The sequence below is a fragment of the Echinops telfairi genome, unplaced genomic scaffold, assembly GCF_000313985.2.
Source record: "Echinops telfairi isolate 266 unplaced genomic scaffold, ASM31398v2 ScPeMD7_7458;HRSCAF=8496, whole genome shotgun sequence".
Classification (NCBI taxonomy): Eukaryota; Metazoa; Chordata; class Mammalia; order Afrosoricida; family Tenrecidae; genus Echinops; species Echinops telfairi.
In genome coordinates this window covers 26,784,506-26,805,215 of record NW_022111358.1, presented here as the reverse complement: position 1 = coordinate 26,805,215, position 20,710 = coordinate 26,784,506, and the positions used below count along the sequence as shown (strand labels likewise).

Here is a 20,710-nt window from a genome sequence, read left to right as displayed (position 1 = left end):
AAAATCAATAATTTTATTGGGAGCTCTTATAGATTATAGCAATCCATAATTGAATTAGATCAAGCATAATTGTACAATTCCATAAGTTTCAAAACATTTCTTTCTTCTTGAACTCTGTGATATCAGCTTCCCTTGATCCCCCTCCCCCCATGAACTCTTATTATATTATTATTGCTATATCTTACACCATCTAATGCATCCGTTCTCTTACAATTGTTATTCGTTCCCCTTGTGTGGGGTTATACAGTCATCATTGATATGTTTCTTCTCCCCCCACCCTCTCTTTCCACACCCTCAGGGAATCATTACTCCTGTTACTGTTTCTGAGGGGTTATCTATCTTAGCTTTCATGCAATGAAAAATCTTAATTGTACAAATGAACACAGGCAGATCTAACAAGATTAATGAGGTAAAACAATGAACATAATGGTAAGGGGAGGAAATATTAAAGAACTAGAGGGCAGTTAGGTATTTTATCAGTGCTATACCGCACCCTGGATATCATTCCTTCTATGTGGCCCTTCTGTGGGGGACTGTCCAATTATCTAACAGATGGGTTTTGGGTCTCCACTCTGTCCATTTCCTTCACATCCATTTTATTGCTTAGTTTTGAACTTCTGATACCTAGTCCCATCCACACTTCATGATCACACAGGCTGATGTGCTTCTTCCATGTGGCCTTTGTTGCTTCCCTGTTTTGTAAGGATAAATTGAGCTTGTTTAAAATACTGATGACAAAGAGTTAATATGGAGGGAGACTGAAGAGAGGAGAAAGGGAGGTCTCTGAATATAAGCGATGAGATCTTGCACAACGACGAGCCGTGGGGCCGTTGAAAGGGCTTCTTTTCCACTCTAACTGAAAAGAAAGGAAATGGGGCCCCTGGCAGATCTTGCGGATTTGTTGAAGGGAAGCTGAATTTCGGACCATTGGTTTTCATGATCTTGGTAAAGCAGTCAGGCCTGAAGTAAGGCGAACACAGGCTCGAAAAGCTGCTTCCGTGGAGGATTACCCAGGCTACCTGGCCATCGCTGGTTCACAGGGAGTCCAGTCTGGGAGATGCCAAATCCTTTTCAGAGGATGACAAGGTGCGCTGTCATGGCAACCGAACCTCGTGGAGCGCCTCACCCGACCCGTCACTGAACGAGGTGTGGCGTCTAAACTGAATCCGGGAGATCAACTGACCTGAGACCAACAGGTACCGACACGAGACCAAAATACGACCGCCGAACAGCGACAGCTGGGCCTCACTCGCCGCGAAAACCACCTCGGGCGTGACGTCACGAAACGCGACGGAGGGCGACACACGCCACTGTTCCCCGACGGCGGCGCGGCAATATGACGCAGCCCCGGAAGTAGTCGCAGTATTTTTCGGTCGAAGCAGCAGCCGGCGGCCTTCGAGCTCAGATTGCGGGGGTCGCGCCTGCACTGTTCGCTGCGCTTCCGCTCGCGGGTCCCCGATCTCGGTTCTGCGGGCGAGGAGGCGTCTCCACCGTCATGGGGGGCGGAGACTTGGTGAGTCTTCTAGGAAGGCCTGGGCGGGGCGGGGGACTGAGGCCCGAGACCCACTGGGGCTGGGTCCAAATTGCCGGGGAGGGGGTACCTGGCTGTCGAAGGGAGGGAGGGCACCGGAGCTTTGGAGACAGGGGCCGAGAGCGAGGGCCTTGAAGGGACCGGCTCTGCGGTTCGGGACACACATGACAAAGGTGTTTGAGGTGTGTCACAAACCGTGGCAGGTGGTGGCTTGTATGTTTGTTAGCCGTGGCGGTGAGGAAGAAGGTGGGACTTTCAGCTGGACAATCGGGGAACGCCGGGAAGGGGCTTGGTTGGAACCATTGCTTGGAAAGAGACAGCTATGGAGAGACCTTATCAAGTGTCCCTTTTTTATATCTCTTGCCTTGGGGACACGGCTGCCTTCCTCAGCTAGGAGTTCGGAGTGACGTTCTGGCCAGTAGCAAGGGTGGTTTGTGCTTCACTCTCCCAAGCCCCTGAGTTGTGCCCAGAAGTCCACTTTAAGCCTGAGGGATCTTTTTCTTGTTTTGACGGTTAATTGTGAATTAGGTGAGGTTTACATATCAGGTCATTGCTTTTGTTTTCAACCATTTAAACAACTGATCAAACCTCCCAATGGCTTGACCTGTTCCCGTGTCCCACCCCCAATTTTTTTACCCTACACCTATCTCCTCCTTGTAAGCGTTTATCTTCCCTTTCACCAGAGTGAACACCTGTCTAGTTTCTAGCGTATTCCTTTCCCTCCCAACCCCGGTAGCCATTACAATCTGTTTCTCTTGATTGGAAAACCTGTTCTTGATTTTTTTTTTTTCTTAACAGCGGTCTCATACAATAGTTGTCCTTTTATGAACGACTAACTTCATCCAGCATCATGTCCTTTAAGCCTATCCGTGAAGTGTTTCACCGTTGCATCATTATTATTTCATGATGTGTAGCATTCCACAGCATGTATGTACCAAAGTGTGCTTATCCATTCTGCCACGGATGGGCATTTCGGTTGTTTCCATCTCCTTGCTGTTGTCAGTAGTGCTTCCGTGCACGTGGGTGTGCATGTCTCTCCATACCGTGTTATTTCTGTGGGGTCTCCACCAAGTATCGTGATGGCTGCTTCATAGGGGGTGTGTTTCTTCACCCGGGGCTGGGCTCTACTTTGGTCATTCTTTTTCAATTGTGAATTGAGTAGGGGGTTACATTTCAGACCATCAACAGTTGAAACCACTCACCAACTCTCCTCTGCTCCCTGCCATAGTCTACCCCACACCACCTCTCCTCTAATCTCTCTTCTCCCTCATTTGGTCCTCCATTCTCCCTTTCAAGTTAATACCTGTAGACTCTCTAGTCCAGTGGTTCTCAATCTGTGGGTCTCGACCCCTTTGGGAGTCAAACGACCCTTTCACAGGGCTCGCCTGATTCATAACAGTAGCAAAATGACAGTGATGAAGTGGCAATGAAAATAATGTCCAGGTTGGTGGTCACCACCACATGAGGAACTGTATGAAAGGGTTGCCGCCCCGTGAGGAAGGTTGAGAACCACTGCTCTCGTCTGTTGCTTCATCTTTCCTCCCATGTCCTCAACCCCTTGCTTTTGGTAACCTCAAACTCTGTACCCTTTGGTATGCAAATCTTTGTCTTGGTTTTTACCTTTATAGTACTTGTCTCATATAGTGTATGTCTCTTTATAATTTATCAACTTCCATCAGATCGTTATGATCTCCAGGTCCATTCATATCATGAGGTGCTTCATGGTTTCATCATTGCTTTTTAGTGATGCATAGTATTCCCTTGTGTATGTGCACCAGAATTTCTTTATCCGTTTCTCTACTGATGGGCATTTGGGCTGGTTCCAGCTTCTCATTGTAAGCAGGGCTGTGGTGAATGTGGGATTGCAACATCTATAAGGAACCTCTGATAGTGCAGTGGTGACAAGCGTCAGCAGTTTGAAACCGCCTTCCACTCTGAGGGAGAAAGATGGGGATTTCTACTCCCATAAACAGTTACGGTCTTGGAAACTTGCAGGGACGATTCCACCGAGTCCTATACTATCGGGCCACGATGAGTAGTCAGCGTTGACTCCCTGGTAGTGAGTTTGGTTTGATTTTTACGGCTGCTATGTTTCTTACTTCTTTAGGGCATACACTCAGTAGAAATATTGCCGGATCTCATGAAATTTCTATTCCCAGTTATTTGAGGTAGCGGCGATCTCGCTTTCACATTGGCTGTCCCTGTTTGCGTTCCCACAGCAATGTATGAGGGCTCCAATCTCTCCACACCTCCTCCAGCATTTGTTGGATATGGTACATCTATTCCCAATTGTTTGGGGACTCACCATACCGCTCTCCACCGTGGTCGTACTGTTGTACAGCCTCCGCAGCAGCGCGTGAATGTCCCAGTGTCTGCGCACGCCCTCCAGCACTGCTGTCATCTGTAGTTTAAAATGCTGCTATCGATGCTGCCATTGGCTGCCAGTTCTCAGCATTGCTTTGAATTTGAACCTCTGGATGACTACTGACGATGAGCATTTCTTCCTGTGTTTGGTTGGCTCCTGAATGTTTGCTTGGGTAAACTGTTCCTGCCCTCTGCCCACTTTTTAATTGGGTTATTCACCTTTTTCTTGTTGAGGTATCGAATATTTTCAGATATCCGTTCCTTTTCAGATGTATCCTTGCCAAAGTTGTCCGCACCCCCCTCCCCAGTTGGTGGGGTTTTCTTTTTTGCTGTTTGGCGAAGTCTTTTGATGCACCTAAGTGTCTTGTTTTCAGAGGGTCCCAGTTAGCTGTTTTGTCTTCTGCTCTGTGTGTTTTTCATTATGTTTGAGAGTGGGTTTATGCCATGCATTAGGGCTTTCTAAGTTTGTCTCTATTTTTTTCACTGGGGTTTGTAAGTCTAGGGTTTACATTTAGGTCCCAAATCTATCTTGGGTTCATGTTTGTATTTGCAATGAGATATGGGTCCTGTTTCCTGCTGCTGGCCACGCGGATCTGATTCTGTGCACGTCATTTGTTGGAGAGACTCTCTCTTCCCCTTCTCTTGTGTTGCAGTGGAGGGGTCTTTTCACGGCGCCTCTCGGACTCTTGTCTGTCCTTCAGTACTGTATCTTGATTTGTGGTGACAGAGCTTTCTGGTTTCAGAGCATGCAAAGGGGGTTCAATTGTGTTGTTTAATAAGATGTGGGAGAAAGATGTGATTATTTGATCCAGTAGAGATTACAGTCTTGGACACCCTGTGAGGCAGTGCTCCGCCTCTGAGTTTAAGTTAGAATTGACAGTAACAAGTACTAACAAGTCAGGCTCCTGATAAGAGTACATGTATTCAGAAGAATATGATGTAAGGTCAGGAAATGCTAGCCTTCTGAAGGTGCATCCGATTGAATTAGCTATATAAATCCCTGCCACCTGTCTGCTGAGCTCCTGTACTCAAAAGTAACGTTGTACTTAAATATGATATCAAATATGAAGAAAAAAGTTGTGAAAATTCATTAATAGTAGAGCGAATGTTTTGAGAATGGTGAGGGCAATGAATGTACAAATGTGCTTTACACAATTGATGTATGTATGGATTGTGATAAGAGTTGTATCAGCCCCTAATAAAAAATTAAAATAAAAGAAAGAAAATTCATTAATAATTAGAATGTGGAATGCACAATGTAAGAAAAAATGGAATTGAATGCATACAGATCAATGTCAGGCATTCGTGAGCTGGATTGGGATTGGCCATTTTGAATTGGACAAACTTCTGGCTTACTCTGCTGGGAACAAGAGATTGAAGAGGAATAGCATTAACTTCATTGTCCAAAAAAAAAAAAAATTCTTTTTAAGATCCATCCTGAATTATAATGCTGTTAGTGATAAGGTAATATAGCCACACACCTGTGAGAGACACCAGTTAATATTAGGACTATTATTTACATTTAAATGCCAACTACTGTTGCCAACGATGAGGAAATTGAAGCTTTTACCAACTTCTTCAGTCTTAAATTGAGGCATTGATAATTCCTGGTGAGTAGAATTCAAAAGTTGGAAACAGTGGAAGGCCCTATAGCTGGAAAATAGGGCCTTTGTGATAGAAATGATGCCAGCGATCTCAGGATAGAATTTTGCAAGACCCATGACTTATTTGTTGCAAATCCCTTACTTGAGCAACATAAATGGTGACTATCCATGTGGCCCACACCAGACAAAATACGCAGGGATCATATTGACCCCATCTGTGGAAGGAGACGATGGAGAAGCTGATAGCAGCCTGAAACAGGGCCAGGGCCACATGTGACACAAGCCATCCATTGCTCATGTGCACGTTCAAGCTGGAGCTGAAGAAAGTGAAATCAAGTCGACAGAAGCCAAAGTGCAAGCCGGAGTATATCTTATCTGAACTTAGGGACCATCTCAAGGATAGATTTGGCATATGACATCATGTTTTTGGCATAAAACATCATTCATGCTCTCTTTAGAGATTATCCCAAGTCAAGGACATCGTACCTTAAAAAACAAAAACAAAGAAGAAAAGACCAAGAGGATGTCAAAAGTGATTGAAACCTGCTCTTGAATGTAGTTCAAATAAATGGAAGAAATGATGAAGGAAAAGGCTGAAGAGAAGCTTTCCAAGGGTCACCGAGAAGACAGCCCACTGCCATTGGTTCTGTCCCGACCGTAACACCCTGCAGGACAGGGTAGAGCTGTCCGCTAGGGTTTCTGAGGCGCAGACAGCTCGCCTTTCTCCCATGGAGCTGGAGGGTGTGAACTGCCCGGCCTTGTGGTGAGCGGCCTTTGCTTCCCTCACCAGCTACATAACCAGCACTCCTTTGGTGAAGGCAGAGTAAAAGCTTTAGAGAAAGAACCAAAAGAGAAAACACAGAATGTGGAAACCATTGAACAATAGGATTCATGTCACTTGTAAGTGCAACAATTCGAACATTTAATGATAATGTAAAAATAGTTGCAGTAGTACATTGATAGGTAGTTATCAGAAATTCAAGCCAGGTGGAATGAGGAGTGTTGTTGCTGATAGCAGATGGATCTTGGCTGAAGGCAGAGAATACCACAAATATATTTACCTACTATGTTTTATTGACTATGCAAAGGCAGTCAACTGCCTGGATCATAACAGACTATGGATAGCATTGTAAAGAAGGGGAACTCCATAAATCGTGCTTATTAGGAAATTGTCTATTGGCCAAGAGGCAGTCCTTTGAACGGAACAAGGGCATAATGTTTGGTTTAAACTCAGGAAAGGTGTGTGTCAGGGTTGTATCCTTTTATCATACTTATTCAATTTGTATGCCATGCAAATAATCCGCAAGTCTGGACTGTATGAAGAAGAGAGTGACATGGGGATTGTAGGAAGGAAGACAAATTGACAAGTTGTACTGTGCAGACGACACAACCTTGGATGCTGATAGAGAGGTGGACTTGAAGCACTTAGTGATGAAGACAAACCCTGCAGCCTTTATGCGACACTTCAACCCCCAGAAGATAAACAGAGACTGGAATGTATGCTCCCACTGGACATGAGGGTACACAGACGGATTGAAGTTGTCAGAGGTTTTTATTAGGAGTCACAATCAATACCCCTAGAAGCAGCAGTTAAGAAATCAGACCAGAAGGGTCGCAAGGAAGAGACAAGCCAGTCAGGGTGCAGTATAGCACCGGTGAAACATACAACTTTCAACCGGGAGGGGAAGGGGAAGGTGGGGAAGAAAGGGGGAACCCATCACAATGATCTGCATGCAACCTCCTCCCTGGGGGACAGACAACAGAAAAGTGGGTGAAGGGAGACATTGGACAGTGTAAGACATGAAAAAAGGATAATAATTTATAAATTATCAAGGGCTCATGAGGGAAGGAGAGAGGGGAAGGGAGGGGGAAAATGAGGAGCTGATACCAAGGGTTCAAGTAGAAAGAAAATGTTTTGAAAATGATGATGGCAACAATTGTACAAATGTGCTTGACACAATGGATGTATATATGGATTGTAATAAGAGTTGTATGAGCCCCCAATAAAAAGATTAAAAAATATATATACAACTTTCCTCTAGTTCTTTAATGTTTACTACCCCCCCATTCTCCCCCCACTATATTGATCCCAATTCTACTTTATAAATCTGGCTAGACCAGAGCATGTACACGGGTCCAGATAAGAGCTGGAAACACAGGGAATCCAGGACAGATAAACCCCTCATGACCATTAATTCAAGCATTGATACCAGGAGGGTAAGCGGAAGGTGGGGGGAGGAAGGGGGAACCGATCACAATCATCTACATATAACCCCCTCCCTAAGGGACGGACAACAGAAAAGTGGGTGAAGGGAAACAGCAGTCGGTGTAAGACGTGAAAATTTTCTTTATAAATTATCAAGGGTTTATGAGGGAGGTGGGGTGGGGGAAGGGGGAAATAAACTGATGCCAAGAGGTAAGTAGAAAGAAAATGTATTGAAAATGAGGATGGCAAAAAAAAGAAAATGATGACAACATATATACAAATGTGCTTGACATAGTGGATGTATGTATGGATTGTGATAAGAGCTGTAAGAGTCCCCAATAAAATGATTGAAAAAAGAAATCAGATGTATGTCATGATTGCCGAAGACAAAATAGGTGCATAAGCAAATGTGGCGAAGAAAGCTGCTGGTGCCCAGCTATCAAAACCACACTGTCTGTGGTCTTAAAGGCTTGGAGTTAAATAAACGGCCATCTAACAGGGAAACAACAAAGCCCACATGGAAGAAGCATACCAGCCTGTGTGATCATGAGGTATCAGAAGTTCAAAAAACACACATTCAAATTGAAATGAAGGGGACTGGATGTAATGGAGACAAAGTCCACCAGCAAGACAATTGGACAGTCCCTCTTAGAAGGGCCTCACAGAATGGAGGATAAATTGAGGGTGCAGTGTGGCACTGATGAACCACATAACTATCCTCTAGTTAAGTGCTTTTCAACCTTCCTAATGCTGAAACCCTCGTGTGGTGACCCCCAACCATAAAACCATTTTCGTTGCTACTTCGTAACTAATTTTGCTACTGTTATGAATCAGGCAACCCCTGTGAAAGGGTCGGTGGACTACCCCTCCCCAAGGGGTCATGACCCACAGGTTGAGAACTGCTGCCCTAGCTTTTTAAGATTTCCTCCCCTTACTATTGTGGTCCGTATGTGACATACCGTACCTCATTGGTCATGTTAGACTTGTGTATGTTCATTTGTTCATTTAAGATTGCTCAATACAAGGCAGTCAATATAGATGACCCCTCAGAGACACTGACAGGAGTAATGGTTCCCAGAGGATATGGGAAGCGAGGGGGGTGGGGGGAGAGTTGACAACATTGATGATTATATAGCCCCACCAAAGGAATTGAGCAACAGAAGTGTATAGGAAGGGAAGGGATATATTGGAATGAGTAAGATATGTCAATAAAAATATTACTTGGAAAAAGAAAGAAATCAGTGATTATTACATTGGGGAAACCTGCTGCAAAAGACCTCTTTAAAGTGTTAAAAGGCAAAGATGACCCTTGATGATTAAGATGTACCTAACCCAAGCCAAGATGCCCTGTTGGGTGAGCATTGGACTGCTAACTTCAAGGTTGGGGGTTCAAGCCACAAGTTCAGAGGTTCAAACCCATCAATCATTCCTTGGGAGAAGGATGATGCTGTCTGCTCCTGTGAAGATTTCCCAAAATCTTGGAAACACCATGAGTTGGAACTGACTTGATGACAGTGGGCCTGGTAACCGGAGCCACGGTGTTTCACTCGCCTCATGTCCGCGTGGAAGCCGGCCACTGAATGAGGACCAAAGAAGAATGAGTGCAATGGAATATTATGATGGGGTGAAGAGTATTGCATGTTCCATGTACTGTCTTGGAAGAAATAACCATAGTCCCTGGAGAAGGATATCATTCTTGGAAAAGTGTGGGGTCATTAAAAGAGAGGAAGATTCTTAGCAGGATGATTGACAAAGTGGCTCCAGCGATAGGCTCAGATATAGCAACTATTCTGAGATGACTGCAGGTCTGGGCAATGTTTTATTTTATTGCACTTAATCGCAGCAACAATGAAGCTTTTCAGCCATCACCTATTAGGTTGCATACCAAGACTTCACCAAGATCGGTCTCATTAATGTTTTCTTTAAGGATTATCCCAACTCCTAGTTCTACTCGGAGGATAGAGTAGAACTGCCCCACAGGGTTCCTAAGGCTACATCTCAGCAGAAGCAACCCATTACATCTTTCTCCCCTGGAGCAGTGGATAGATTGCTAAAAGTTGGCAGTGGAGCACTTTAACTACTGTGCCACCAAGACGCCTTTCATGTAGGGACCAGAAAGCTCTGATGCAGAATTTCTCTGGCTTGCTCTATTGAATTTTTAGGCCATATGATTCTTTGGTGTGTGTTTACTGTGGGGTATGCATGTGTTGTCCATGCATCGTAGTTGGTTTCGCTCCATCCTCGGTCCTCTAATCTCCACATGCTGGTAGCACCTCCCTCCTCCAGCTGTGACAAGTGAAAATGTGTCTGGACACTGTCAGAGCCCTAGGGGACAAATAGTCCATGTCTGATGACCATTGCCCTAATCTGTAACGGTGGCACAAGGCACAAAGTTAGGTTGTATTAGCCTGAGCATAAAATTGCCGAGTTAGCCCATCTTCTCAGGAAGCAAAGGAAAAGAAAAAGAGGAGGGGTGGGGATGGGGGTGGGACAAAGGATGAGAGAAGGGAAAAGGCAAGGAAGATGGAGAAAGGGAAGGATCAGGAGGACAAGGAGAGATGGGGAGGAAGGCTGGAAGCAAGGACAGAAGGATGGACCAGCTGCTGGGAAAGAAGCTTAAGGAAGGAGAGACATCAAAACAAAACAAGACAATCATATAAAAGGGAATGAAGGGGAGGGGAGTGGAGACCCAAAGTCCATCAGCAGTCAATTGGACGTCCCCTTACGGAGGGTCACAGGAAGAGACCAGCCAGTCAGGTGCAGTACAGCACCAATGAAACACACAACCTTGTGTGTCCTCTAGTTCTTCAATGCCTTCCCACCACTGCCCACTATCATGACCCCAGTTCTACCTTACAAATCTGACTAGACCAGAACGTGTACACTGGTACAGATAAGAGCTCAAAACACAGGGAATCCTGAACAGATAAATCCCTCAGGACCAATAAGGGGAGCAGTGATACTGATACTAGGAGGGTAAGGGAAGGGGGGTGGGGGAAGGGGGAACTGATCACAGTAATCGACATATGGCCCCCTCCCAGGGGGATGGACAGCAGAAAAGTGGGTGAAGGGACAGTGGTTGGTGTAAGACATGAAAAAAAAAATTTATCAAGGGGGTATGGGGGAGGGAGGGAAAAAATGAGCTGATACCAAGGGCTCAAGTAGAAAGAAAGGTTTTGAAAAAGATGATGACAACATATGTACAGATGTATTTGACACAGTGGATATATATATGGATTGTGATCAGAGCTTCAAGAGCCCCCAATAAAATTTAAAAAAAAAAAAAAAAAAGGAAGGAGACAAAAGAGAGCCGTCGCTGGCCTTCTGGTATGTTGTTTAATATTTAGACTTCTTAGCTCAGCGGTTTTCAACCTTCGTAACGCCACGGCCCTTTAATACAGTTCCTCATGTTGTGGTGACCCCAACCATAAAATTATTTTTGTTGCTACTTAATAACTGTAATTTTGTTACTGTTATGAATTGTCCTATAAATATCTCATGCAGGGTGTGTTTTCATTGTTACAAATTGAACATAATTAAAGCATAGTGATCAGTCACAAGAACAATGTCATTATAGATTGTGAAACATTTATTTCTAATGACAAATAAATGAAATGTCTTGAAGCATGGTGTAGCATGGGTAACAGTCTTCCCGCAGGGTACTTGGAGGTGGGCGTATCTGCATGTGGGCGGACCCATCTGGAGAGGGATAGAGGAGCGAGCGGTGTCTAGGTCCCTAAGACCATCGGAAATATGTGTTTTCTGATGGTCTTAGGCGACCCCCATGAAAGGGTCGCGACCCACAGGTTGAGAACCGCTGTCTAAACTGGCCTGTTCTGCAAGCTTGGCCCTCATTGTGCCCCTCCACCTGCGGATGACTGCTCAGCTCCGTTGAGAGGATCAGGTCCAACCCTGGAGCGTGGCTTACAAGCGCTTCATCCGTCTTTCTCAGTTGGCCTCACCTCAGCGTCACTGCACCTCCCACTGCGGACTGACTTGTCCTGCGCCCCTTCTTCCCACGCGGCCGCAGCCGCACGTGCTCTTCCTCCGTTTGGAAACCTCCCCGCTGCTCTCCCCTTCCCACCTCTCCCAGCTAACTGGCAGTCATTCTTAGATGGTACTTCCTCCAAGAGCAGAACGAAAACCGCGGCGAGTGGGGAGAGGGGAAAGAGGGAAGAAGAGAGGTGTGGGCATCCGCCGTGGAAAGAGGTCTGTGTGGGGCTGTAAGGTACGCAGATTGAGAGCATGTGGAACAGATTCGGGGCAAGAAGGCTGCGTTCTGAGCAGTAAATGTGAGAGCCAGCCTTTCCAAATATGCCCCTTCCCATGCCCGGCCCCACTCCCCCTGGATGCTCATCACAACCCCCCAGCTCAGGCAGAGTGTCAGTCCGACCTTGCCCTTGTTCATGACCTCTTGCTCATACGGTGCCTACCTGAGCCCTATCGAGGGACTCTGAATGGGGTACCCCACGGTAAGCCAAGTCTGCCTGCTCCCCACCCCTCCCAGCATTTTGTCCCCCTCTCTCCATGTCCCGCAGAATCTGAAGAAGAGCTGGCACCCGCAGACGCTCCGCAATGTGGAGAAAGTGTGGAAGGCCGAGCAGAAGCATGAGGCCGAGCGCAAGAAGATCGAGGAGCTGCAGCGGGAGCTGCGGGAGGAGCGTGCCCGGGAAGAGATGCAGCGCTACGCAGAGGACGTCGGGGCCGTCAAGTGAGGGCAGGGCGCGCTGGGCGTGGGGGTGTCCTGGGGTGCAGGGTGTTGAAGGGCTGGCCTGCAGGCACATCATCTTCCTCTTCTCCTCCTCGAAGCCGAGCTGAGTTAGCTAAAAGTAGCACCTCGGGACTCCATCTGACCTGGGGCCAAGCCTGGATTGGCATGTCCTCGATTTGTTGACTGCATGCAAGTTTGGGGGCCTTGGTTTCCTCAGGAGAACTACGGGGTGGTGACATCCAACTCCTTTAGGGTCCTCAAGGGACTCAGTGTGGGCCAAGCCCATAGCAGGGGATGGACTGGATGGTCATGAATTGAACAGGAAACCCACGTAGGCTGCACCTGGCCTCTGTGTGTGTCAGCCACGTGCAGTGCTGCGTGAGTGTGTGTACGCACTGAAGGCACGTTTGGGGATGCAGGGGCTGGGGTGGCAGTGAGGTCCAGTGGAAGGAGGTGTGGCCTGGAAGTCAGGTGAGACTCTGTCTGTAGAAGCTGTGTGACCATGAACTACCCCCCTGGTTTCCTCCCTTGTGACCTAGGAGTCTGTTTGGACGCCTGGCAGCCCCAGAGTGAAGCTGCTCCTGAGGCTTTTGAAGGCTGTTGCCTCTCCGAAGCAGCTCACCACGCCTGTCTTCCGAGGCACATCTGAGTGGGTTCACACCGCCAGCCTTCCTCTGGGGTTCAGTGCTTCACCTCTTGCCTGTGACACTCAGAGCCTTCATTACTTTTGGGGTTGCAGATAATAATCCCCCCACTCATCTCCAAAAGACAGTGGCAAAAGGAAAAAGAAAAAACAAATGAGGCCGTGGCATCACCATAATTTTTTGCGTGATATGCACTCACCTCGGTAACATTTGCATGCGGACACAGCATGCCCAGCAGCCGGGGAGGTTAGGCTTGAAGGTCTTAAGTGGTTTGCCTTCCCCCCAACCCCCAAACCAAAAAAGCCCTGTAAGACACACAATTGAAAATAGGAAGCTTAAAATCATCAGTACGTTCCTGAATCGCAGCGAAAGCGCCCAATAGCAGGGAGTCTGCCAGGGCACAGCCAGTCTGTGCTCATGTTCCCTCGCTCCCTCTGGCAGTGTCCTCAGTGGGGTGTGCATGCGGCCCCATTGGGTATGCCAGGGCTTTTCCTTACCAATTTGACGACACAAACATTTGTGACATTGGCGTTTTTTGTGTGCAGCTTTGCTCTAATTCACGGAAAGGGCATTTGGTTTTTGACTTTTTTTTTCTTTTGCTCTTTTGCTTGAACTAGGAAGAAAGAAGAAAAACTCGACTGGATGTACCAGGGTCCTGGTGGGATGGTGAACCGTGATGAGTACCTGCTGGGGCGCCCCATTGACAAATACGTGTTTGAGAAGACGGAGGAGAAGGAGGCGGGCTGTTCTTCTGAGACCGGGCTTCTCCCAGGTTCCATCTTTGCCCCGTCGGGTGCCAATTCCCTTCTTGACATGGCCAGCAAGATCCGGGAAGACCCACTCTTCATTATCAGGAAGAAGGAAGAAGAGAAGAAAAGAGAGGTGCTGAACAATCCCGTGAAAATGAAGAAAATCAAGGAGCTGCTGCAGATGAGCCTGGACAAGAAGGAGAAGAAGAAGAAGAAGGAGAAGAGAAAGAAGCACAAGAAGCGGAAGCACCGCAGCTCGAGCAGCGAGCGAGCCAGCAGCGAGGATGAGCGCAGCCGGGGGAGGTGAGCTCCAGAAATGGACCCCTTCCCTCCCGAATCCATCCATCTGTGATTCCCCTCACAGATGTCACCTGCACGCCTGCGCTGGGACAGGGATAGGCAGGCTCCAAGGGGCCTTAGCCCTGTGCCCATTGACCCTGCCATCTAGCTCCCGACTCTCTTGGGGATGATGAGTGGGGTTAGCTTGTGTGCCCCGGAGGAGAGACCGCTAGCAGAGCTGTTAGCCTCCGAGTCTTGGTGTGACTCCCCCAGGACTACAGTGGATTTTGTGTTGGGCTTTTTCTTTCTTTTTTTTTTAAATGGAGTCATTGGCCCATGTGTCTTCCCCGTGGGAGCAGTTGTCGCTTCTGCTGACTCACGGCTAGTCCCCGGAATAGCAGCACAAGGTGAGAGGCAAATGTATTCAGGGGGTGGGGCTGAGAAGCTAAGCCCACGGTTTTTCACAGGAAAACCACAGCTGCTGCTGCATCGCCCCACAGAGACTGTCCACGTCCAGGTGGGGTGGGGGTGGGCTGTCTGGGAGAGGCAGCGTCCTGTTGGAAGCAGGAAACGGGTCCACTTTCTTTTTCAATGAGTGTGTGTGTGTTTCTTCCCTTAGGTCTCAAAAGAAGATGGCCAATCGCTCCCCTGTGTTGTCCAAAGCCGCCGGATATGGCTTACAGGTAGGGAATGTGGGCCTCCCAAAGGGAGTGGCAGTGGAATGTGCTGCTGGACCACCTTTGGGAGGGATGGAGCACAATTTCAGCAGCCAACCGAACACCAGGCTGTGGGAGGATGGGGGCTGCTGGGGAGCAGGCTCCCTTCTTTGTCCCGATCCTCTTCCTGCACCTGAGGGTCCTCTGAGCAGAGAGGGGGCATTGGGGCTCTCTACGGGGCATGGTGCCCTGACTTCCGGTACGGACTGAGACCCTGGACAGGGGCTGGTGACTCTGAACAAGCCTCTGTTCGGCACCTTTGGGCCCGTGCTCCGTGCTTCTCTGGAGAGCCAAGCAAGGAAGTCACTGGAGGTGGTGGTATGGGTGTGTCCTTTCTGGCTACTTGAGAGGTGACATTTCCTCAGTGGCTTGGGGTCTCAGGAACAACTCAGCAGGTGATGTGCTCACTCATTCCCCCCCCTAGTGCCTCTGCTCCTGAGCCCCCGGGCTTCTTTACGACTCGATTTCTTCTCTTTCTCCAAATGACTTTTCTCCCTCTCCCTCAATGCTCCAGGTCCGGGACTCAAACCACACCCAGAGACTGCAGGGTCCTCTGGCGGCCGAGCCGAAGGGGGTGCACAGGCTGAGGAGCCATTCCAGGTCCAGAAGCTCCTCCCACTCGCCCCCCAGACACACCAGCAAGAAGAGCACCAGGGACAGGAGGTCTCGGTCCCCAAGACCCAGCACATCGTGAGTGCGGGACCCCTGGGAAGTAACCTGTGGAGGCAGGGCCCGGTCACAGCAGGGCTTTGCTCCTGGTGACGTCGTCATTGACTTTTCCACGAGTCTCCATTTTTGTTGTTTCCCTCACATTACTATTATTATTTTTAAACACTCCCATTTCAAACTCCCGCCCTGGGACCATCTCTGCGGGTATAGACAGGGAGAGCCAGAACGGGATGGGACAGCCTAGCTTTTCAGTGTCTCGCCGTCGTTCCGCCTCTCTCAGTCTGCTGTGGGGATTCCTGGAAAAGATTGGCGTGTGCCCCTGCCACAGACTTAGCTTCCGCAGGCCGGTGTGTCCAGCTAGTGAAGTCTCTGGGGTCGGTTTTCCGTCAAGTCCCATGCATCCTCCTGTCTGTTTTTCTGCCGCTTCTGCCCATTCTGCTCCTTGGTTTGTTGAGACTGTTGCTCGTCCTCCAGTGTTTGAGGAGCAGAAAATGAGCCCGTGTGTTGAAAAGGCTTTTCTCCCCTCTACTCTGTGTCCACTGCAGGCACAGCTCCAAGGCCAACAGGAAGGAGAGGGGCCGAACTAGGAGCCCGTCACCTAAAAAGGAGGCCTACCAGCGACGCCACGCTTCTGGCTACACCCGGTAAGTCTGGAGCTCGGGAGGTCACGTCCAACTTTGCAGCCTGAGCCCGGGAGGTGCTCAGACGAGGGGGGCGGGAGGGGGGGGCAAGCGAGATCACCTTTTTGCCCAGCTGACTCTTACTCGCCTTGCCACCCAGCACCAAGGCAGGCACACCAAAGGACAAAATCATTCTGACTTCATGACCAACTAACTGGTGAAGTGACCACCTGTCTCAACGTCGGTGACCACGGTTAACTCTCCGAGAGATTTCCAGAGAGAAGCTTTGCTCAAGAGAACGTGCCTTTCTTTAAAAAGCAAAACACCTTTCCGTGCTGATCTGGGGTGAAAACCTACAGGTCACCTTGGTTTTCCACTCATCCCGCGGGCAATTCTTGCTTCCTGGCTTTGACTGCAGCCCTGCCGTGGCAGCAGGAACAGGTCTTCCTGGTGGGGAAGCAGGCTGGGGCAGACACCCTATGACTGATGTGCTTGTCTGGGCTGGGGGCTGAGGAGGGTGGGCGGTGCCTGTGAAGGTTGCTCTAAGTGGAGGTGTGGAGACCCCCTGAGGAGCTTTCAAAAAAACCCACAAACCCTGGTAGGCCACCTGTCCAGACCTCAGCCCCATTAGCCTCTCGGTGAATCCAGTGTGAGGCCAACATGGAGAGCCACGTGTGTCAACAGGGACTTTTTATTCACGGCATTCTGAGAACAGAGGTGGGCCCCTGGGGTCTTCTTCAGCTCTTAACTGTCCGATTCCCTGACTTTTCAGGGGGCTGAAACTTTTTTAAAGGGTTAAAGTATTTGGATGGGTCATGTCCAAGATCTGTCAGGTGTTTATTTCCCCGCCCTCCCAGACGAAGTGTTTTGGACAAGATGGAATCTCTTTTCACCTTGGTTGGTGGCTCGAGGTCTGCCTTCACAATGGCTGTGCTGCGACCCAGGCTGCCCTGGGGGCGCCTCATGAGCGTGTGCGTATCCTTTTAGTGTAAGGCTGTTGGTCACTGCATGACTATGATCTTTCAGGTCCTACTTTATATTTAACAGCCAAGTGGTGTAAGAACATTATCCCTCAGAACAGCAGCCCCTTGGCCCCTCACGTCGCCGCGTACATGAGCCCCGAAAACCTGACACTGAGGGAGTGAGACCCAGCCGGAGAGCCGTGGATGCTGTCACTGGCAAATGTGTTGAGACAAAAGGAGATGAGTGCTCACCCTGTGTAATGACCCTTTCACGGGGAGGGGTTGCCCGATTCATAACAGCAGCAAAACCACAGAAAGTAGCAACAAAAATCATTTTATGGTTGGGGGCGGGGGTCACCATGACATGAGGAATTGTATGAAGCAGGCATTAGGAAGGTTGAGAACTACTGGTTTGGAGAGAGTTGTAATTTAAAAAATAAATGAAAAAGATCACCAATAAAAAAAAGGAAAAAGTGTTTGTTTTGGCAGCACATATACTAAAATTGGAATGATACAGAAAAGATTAGCATGGCTCCTGCACAAGGATGACATGCAAATTCGTGAAGCGTTCCATTTTTTTTTTTAAAAAGGGGAAGAAAACCAAAAACCTGCACGTACTGTATGGAGGAGCAGAGCCCGTGTGTTGGCGGGTGGGAGGGTGAGGACTGGGGGTTTGTTTTTGTTTTTCCCAGGAGAGACGGTTTGGTAGGATGGTTTCATGTTCAACAAGGGGCAGCATTTGGGGGCCAGTCATTTTGGGTCTTGTCTGGAGGGCCGTTCGGTTTCTTCAGAGGCAAAGCACCTGGCTGTTGGTTTTGGGGAGGCAGCGCAGCTCCTGGTGGGAGCCAGGTCTCAGTGTGGACTTCCTCATCTCCTCTGTGCAGTCTCCTGGCCCTGCCAGCTGCCTCTGCAGTCCCTGCAGCGTCTGCATCTTCTGAACACCTGTCTGGCTTGGTTTTTCCCCCGGAGAGTAAACCGTGCATCTCCTGCAGACATCAGAGAGTAGTTGTCTGGCTTCCCCAAGGTTGGGCATGAGGACCCAGCGCTGTCTTTGTGTTTCTGACCCTGAGCCTGCCCCGGCTTTTCAGCATGAATCCACTTGCTTCTTAGGATTCTGTTTTCTCTTACCACCACACCTTCGTCCCTGTTCCTCTTTGAACACTTTGTTGATAGACCTCATCCGATGTTGTTTTCTCTCACATTTTCTGTGTGGCTTTTTAAAGGGAAGTAGTCATTTCGCCCTGGGTAACTAGAGGTAGGTTTCAGGAGCTTAAGTGTGTTTCTCAAAACACAGTTCCCAGCCCCATATGCACTCCTGATCATGATTTTTTTCTCTTCCCTTGGGAATCTGTTCATCATGCTCACTTGAAAAGCAGTGCACTCGGAGGTCTGACAATGTTACATAGTGATTGGGTTGCCTTACCCCTCCTCCTCTTGCTTTCCCGCTGTACCTGGTGTGCGTGACAGTGACGATTTACCTATTTTTCTCCAAGGTGAGGTTGAGCTCAGACATTCTGGGCTCTGTCGGTCCTGCATCGGTGTCTCATGGGTGTCTAAGCATCTCCAGTGGGTCGATGATAGCTATTAATAGGTACACGAATAATGTAGACCTCTGTTCTGTAAGTTTTCGAGCTTTTATAAGTCTGGGGGACATAATTTCTATAAATGTAGGCTCCTGAGTAGTTCTCAATTGGCAGACTAATCGTGTTGCTTCAGAGACTGCAGAGCGAGAGTTTGAAATCCTTTGCTGGAAGTCTTTGAAACTTGGATGAAACCCCCTGACTGCTCTGTTTGGGAGGAAGGAAACGGATGCTGGGCTTGACCCTGGGTTGGCCATTTCCTGGGGAAGAGAGCAGTGAGCTGGAGATCCTAGAGCTCGACTCAGTTTCTCTGCCCCCCACCCCCATGGCCTCTGGGGACTTGTGGTTGGTTTTTCCCTGGGAGAGAAGGTTTGATGGGATGGTTTTATGTTTGGCAGAAAGCTCTCGGCAGAGGAACTGGAGCGCAAACGGCAGGAGATGATGGAGAATGCCAAGTGGCGGGAGGAAGCGAGGCTGCACACCCTGGAGAAGCACGGGAAGGAGGAGGAGCGGGAACGGAGGCTGGAGAAGCTGGACACCCGCGAGGGAAAGTTCATCCAGTCAGTACACTCCTCCGCCAGGGCCTGGCTCGCCTGTCTCAGCAAGGCGGCGTGGTGGTGGGCTTTTGGGGTGGCATGTGTTCCTGGGCTTGTGTAGAGAGAGCTCTGTGCCCAACTCTGAGCTGGTACCATGCCCAGCAGCTGGCCAGAGAGTGGGGTGTTTTAAATTTGTCTTTACTCAATCACTGAGACTCCCCAGCCTTTCTTTTAATGAGAATTTAGGCACCAGGAGCCTTTCACCAGAGGTTCTGACTTACCTTTCCAAACAGGTTACTTTTGCCTTATGGGCACTGTTTAAAAAAAAAAAAAAAAGACCCACATAGAATAACTTGAAAGTTCCCTATGCCGGCTTCAGGGCTTCAGAGTGCTTGTGTGTAGAGAGCAGTTTTAAGGCCAGCCACCTGCATTCTGCCAGGTGATCGGCCAATTGAAAGCAAACGTTTCTGACAGCCGCTTGTCTTTTGTTCCTAGCCGCATGAAGCTGGAGAGCGCGGCCACCTCCTCCCTGGAGGATCGGGTGAAGCGGAACATCTACTCCCTGCAGAGGACCTCGGTAGCTCTGGAGAAGAACTTCATGAAAAGATGAAAACCATCCCCTCAGTTACTGGGTGTCCAGGGAGGCTGCTGACCCCTTAGGCATTCTCTTTATAAGAGTTCAAATGATGTCTTCCCAAGACGTCAGACCACCACTGTTCAAAGTGACCCTCCTCCATCGACTCCTGGCACCGCCCACTTACTTTGGGAACCAGTGCGACTTGCTTCATGGGACCCACCAGGCGGTGCAGAGTGGGTTTGGACCACAGTTTTTTGAATGAGTGACCATCTTGGTGTGAGTGCCCATCCTGCTCTGGAAGGCTGCTTCCTGTGGTCTTGACCCTCAAACAGTTCACCTGTGTGTGCAGACCCCTTCCACCGCCTCCCGAAAGACCAGACCTTTCGGAAACTTCTCTCCAGTCACCCAGATAGCTTGTGTTTCCTGAGGTGAATGAAGATTTTTATTTGATTCAGTAGATCATGTGAATCGCTTCTCGGTCTTTTGGCTAAGATCAAGTGTGGTAGAGCGTGTGAGACTGAGATTAGGTTAGGGAAGAGGGATAAACAATCTGAAGGGAGAAACACACACACGTGAACTGTTAAAACTCCACTCTGGTCTTTCAAACTGTAAAATGGAGTGTGTATATGTGTAAAAGTGTACCTTTTACATGCTTTAAAAACAATTTTAACTTGGTAAGCATATCTTGTTTGGTAAGTGACTGTGGCCTGTCATGGGGCCACGTGGAACCACACTGTATCTCAGTGAGTAACACAAGGCAGCCTCTGCCCTGAATTGGCTGGTTTGGGGTCTGCAACCTCCATTCCTGGCGCACATCACTGCAGGTTGGCACAAGGGGGTGGGGGTGGGGCTGGGAAAGAGTCCCCACCAGACTGCCAGTGTTTCTCTGAGCGCCCAAGAGAAGATAAAGTAGAAGGTGCCCAGTTCGTGGCTTCTCTTTTTTAATCACAGAGTCACCTTAC

The 20,710-nt window shown here is 48.7% G+C and overlaps 1 protein-coding gene and 1 non-coding gene across 2 annotated transcripts; both read left to right on the top strand.

Annotated features, from left to right (window-relative positions):
* The first annotated feature begins 1,404 nt into the window (after window positions 1-1,404).
* On the top strand, window positions 1,405-20,426 carry CWC25 (CWC25 spliceosome associated protein homolog). The gene is made up of 8 exons (XM_004707102.4): window positions 1,405-1,513; window positions 12,244-12,416; window positions 13,678-14,112; window positions 14,708-14,771; window positions 15,319-15,494; window positions 16,019-16,117; window positions 19,034-19,195; window positions 19,667-20,426. The coding sequence occupies exons 1-8, from the start codon at window positions 1,496-1,498 to the stop codon at window positions 19,779-19,781; spliced, it is 1,242 nt and encodes a 413-aa protein (XP_004707159.1). The 5' UTR covers window positions 1,405-1,495; the 3' UTR covers window positions 19,782-20,426.
* LOC115873017 lies at window positions 17,529-17,635 on the top strand. Its single transcript, XR_004048193.1, has one exon. It is a non-coding gene; the product is annotated as a U6 spliceosomal RNA (small nuclear RNA).
* Window positions 20,427-20,710: the final 284 nt, after the last annotated feature.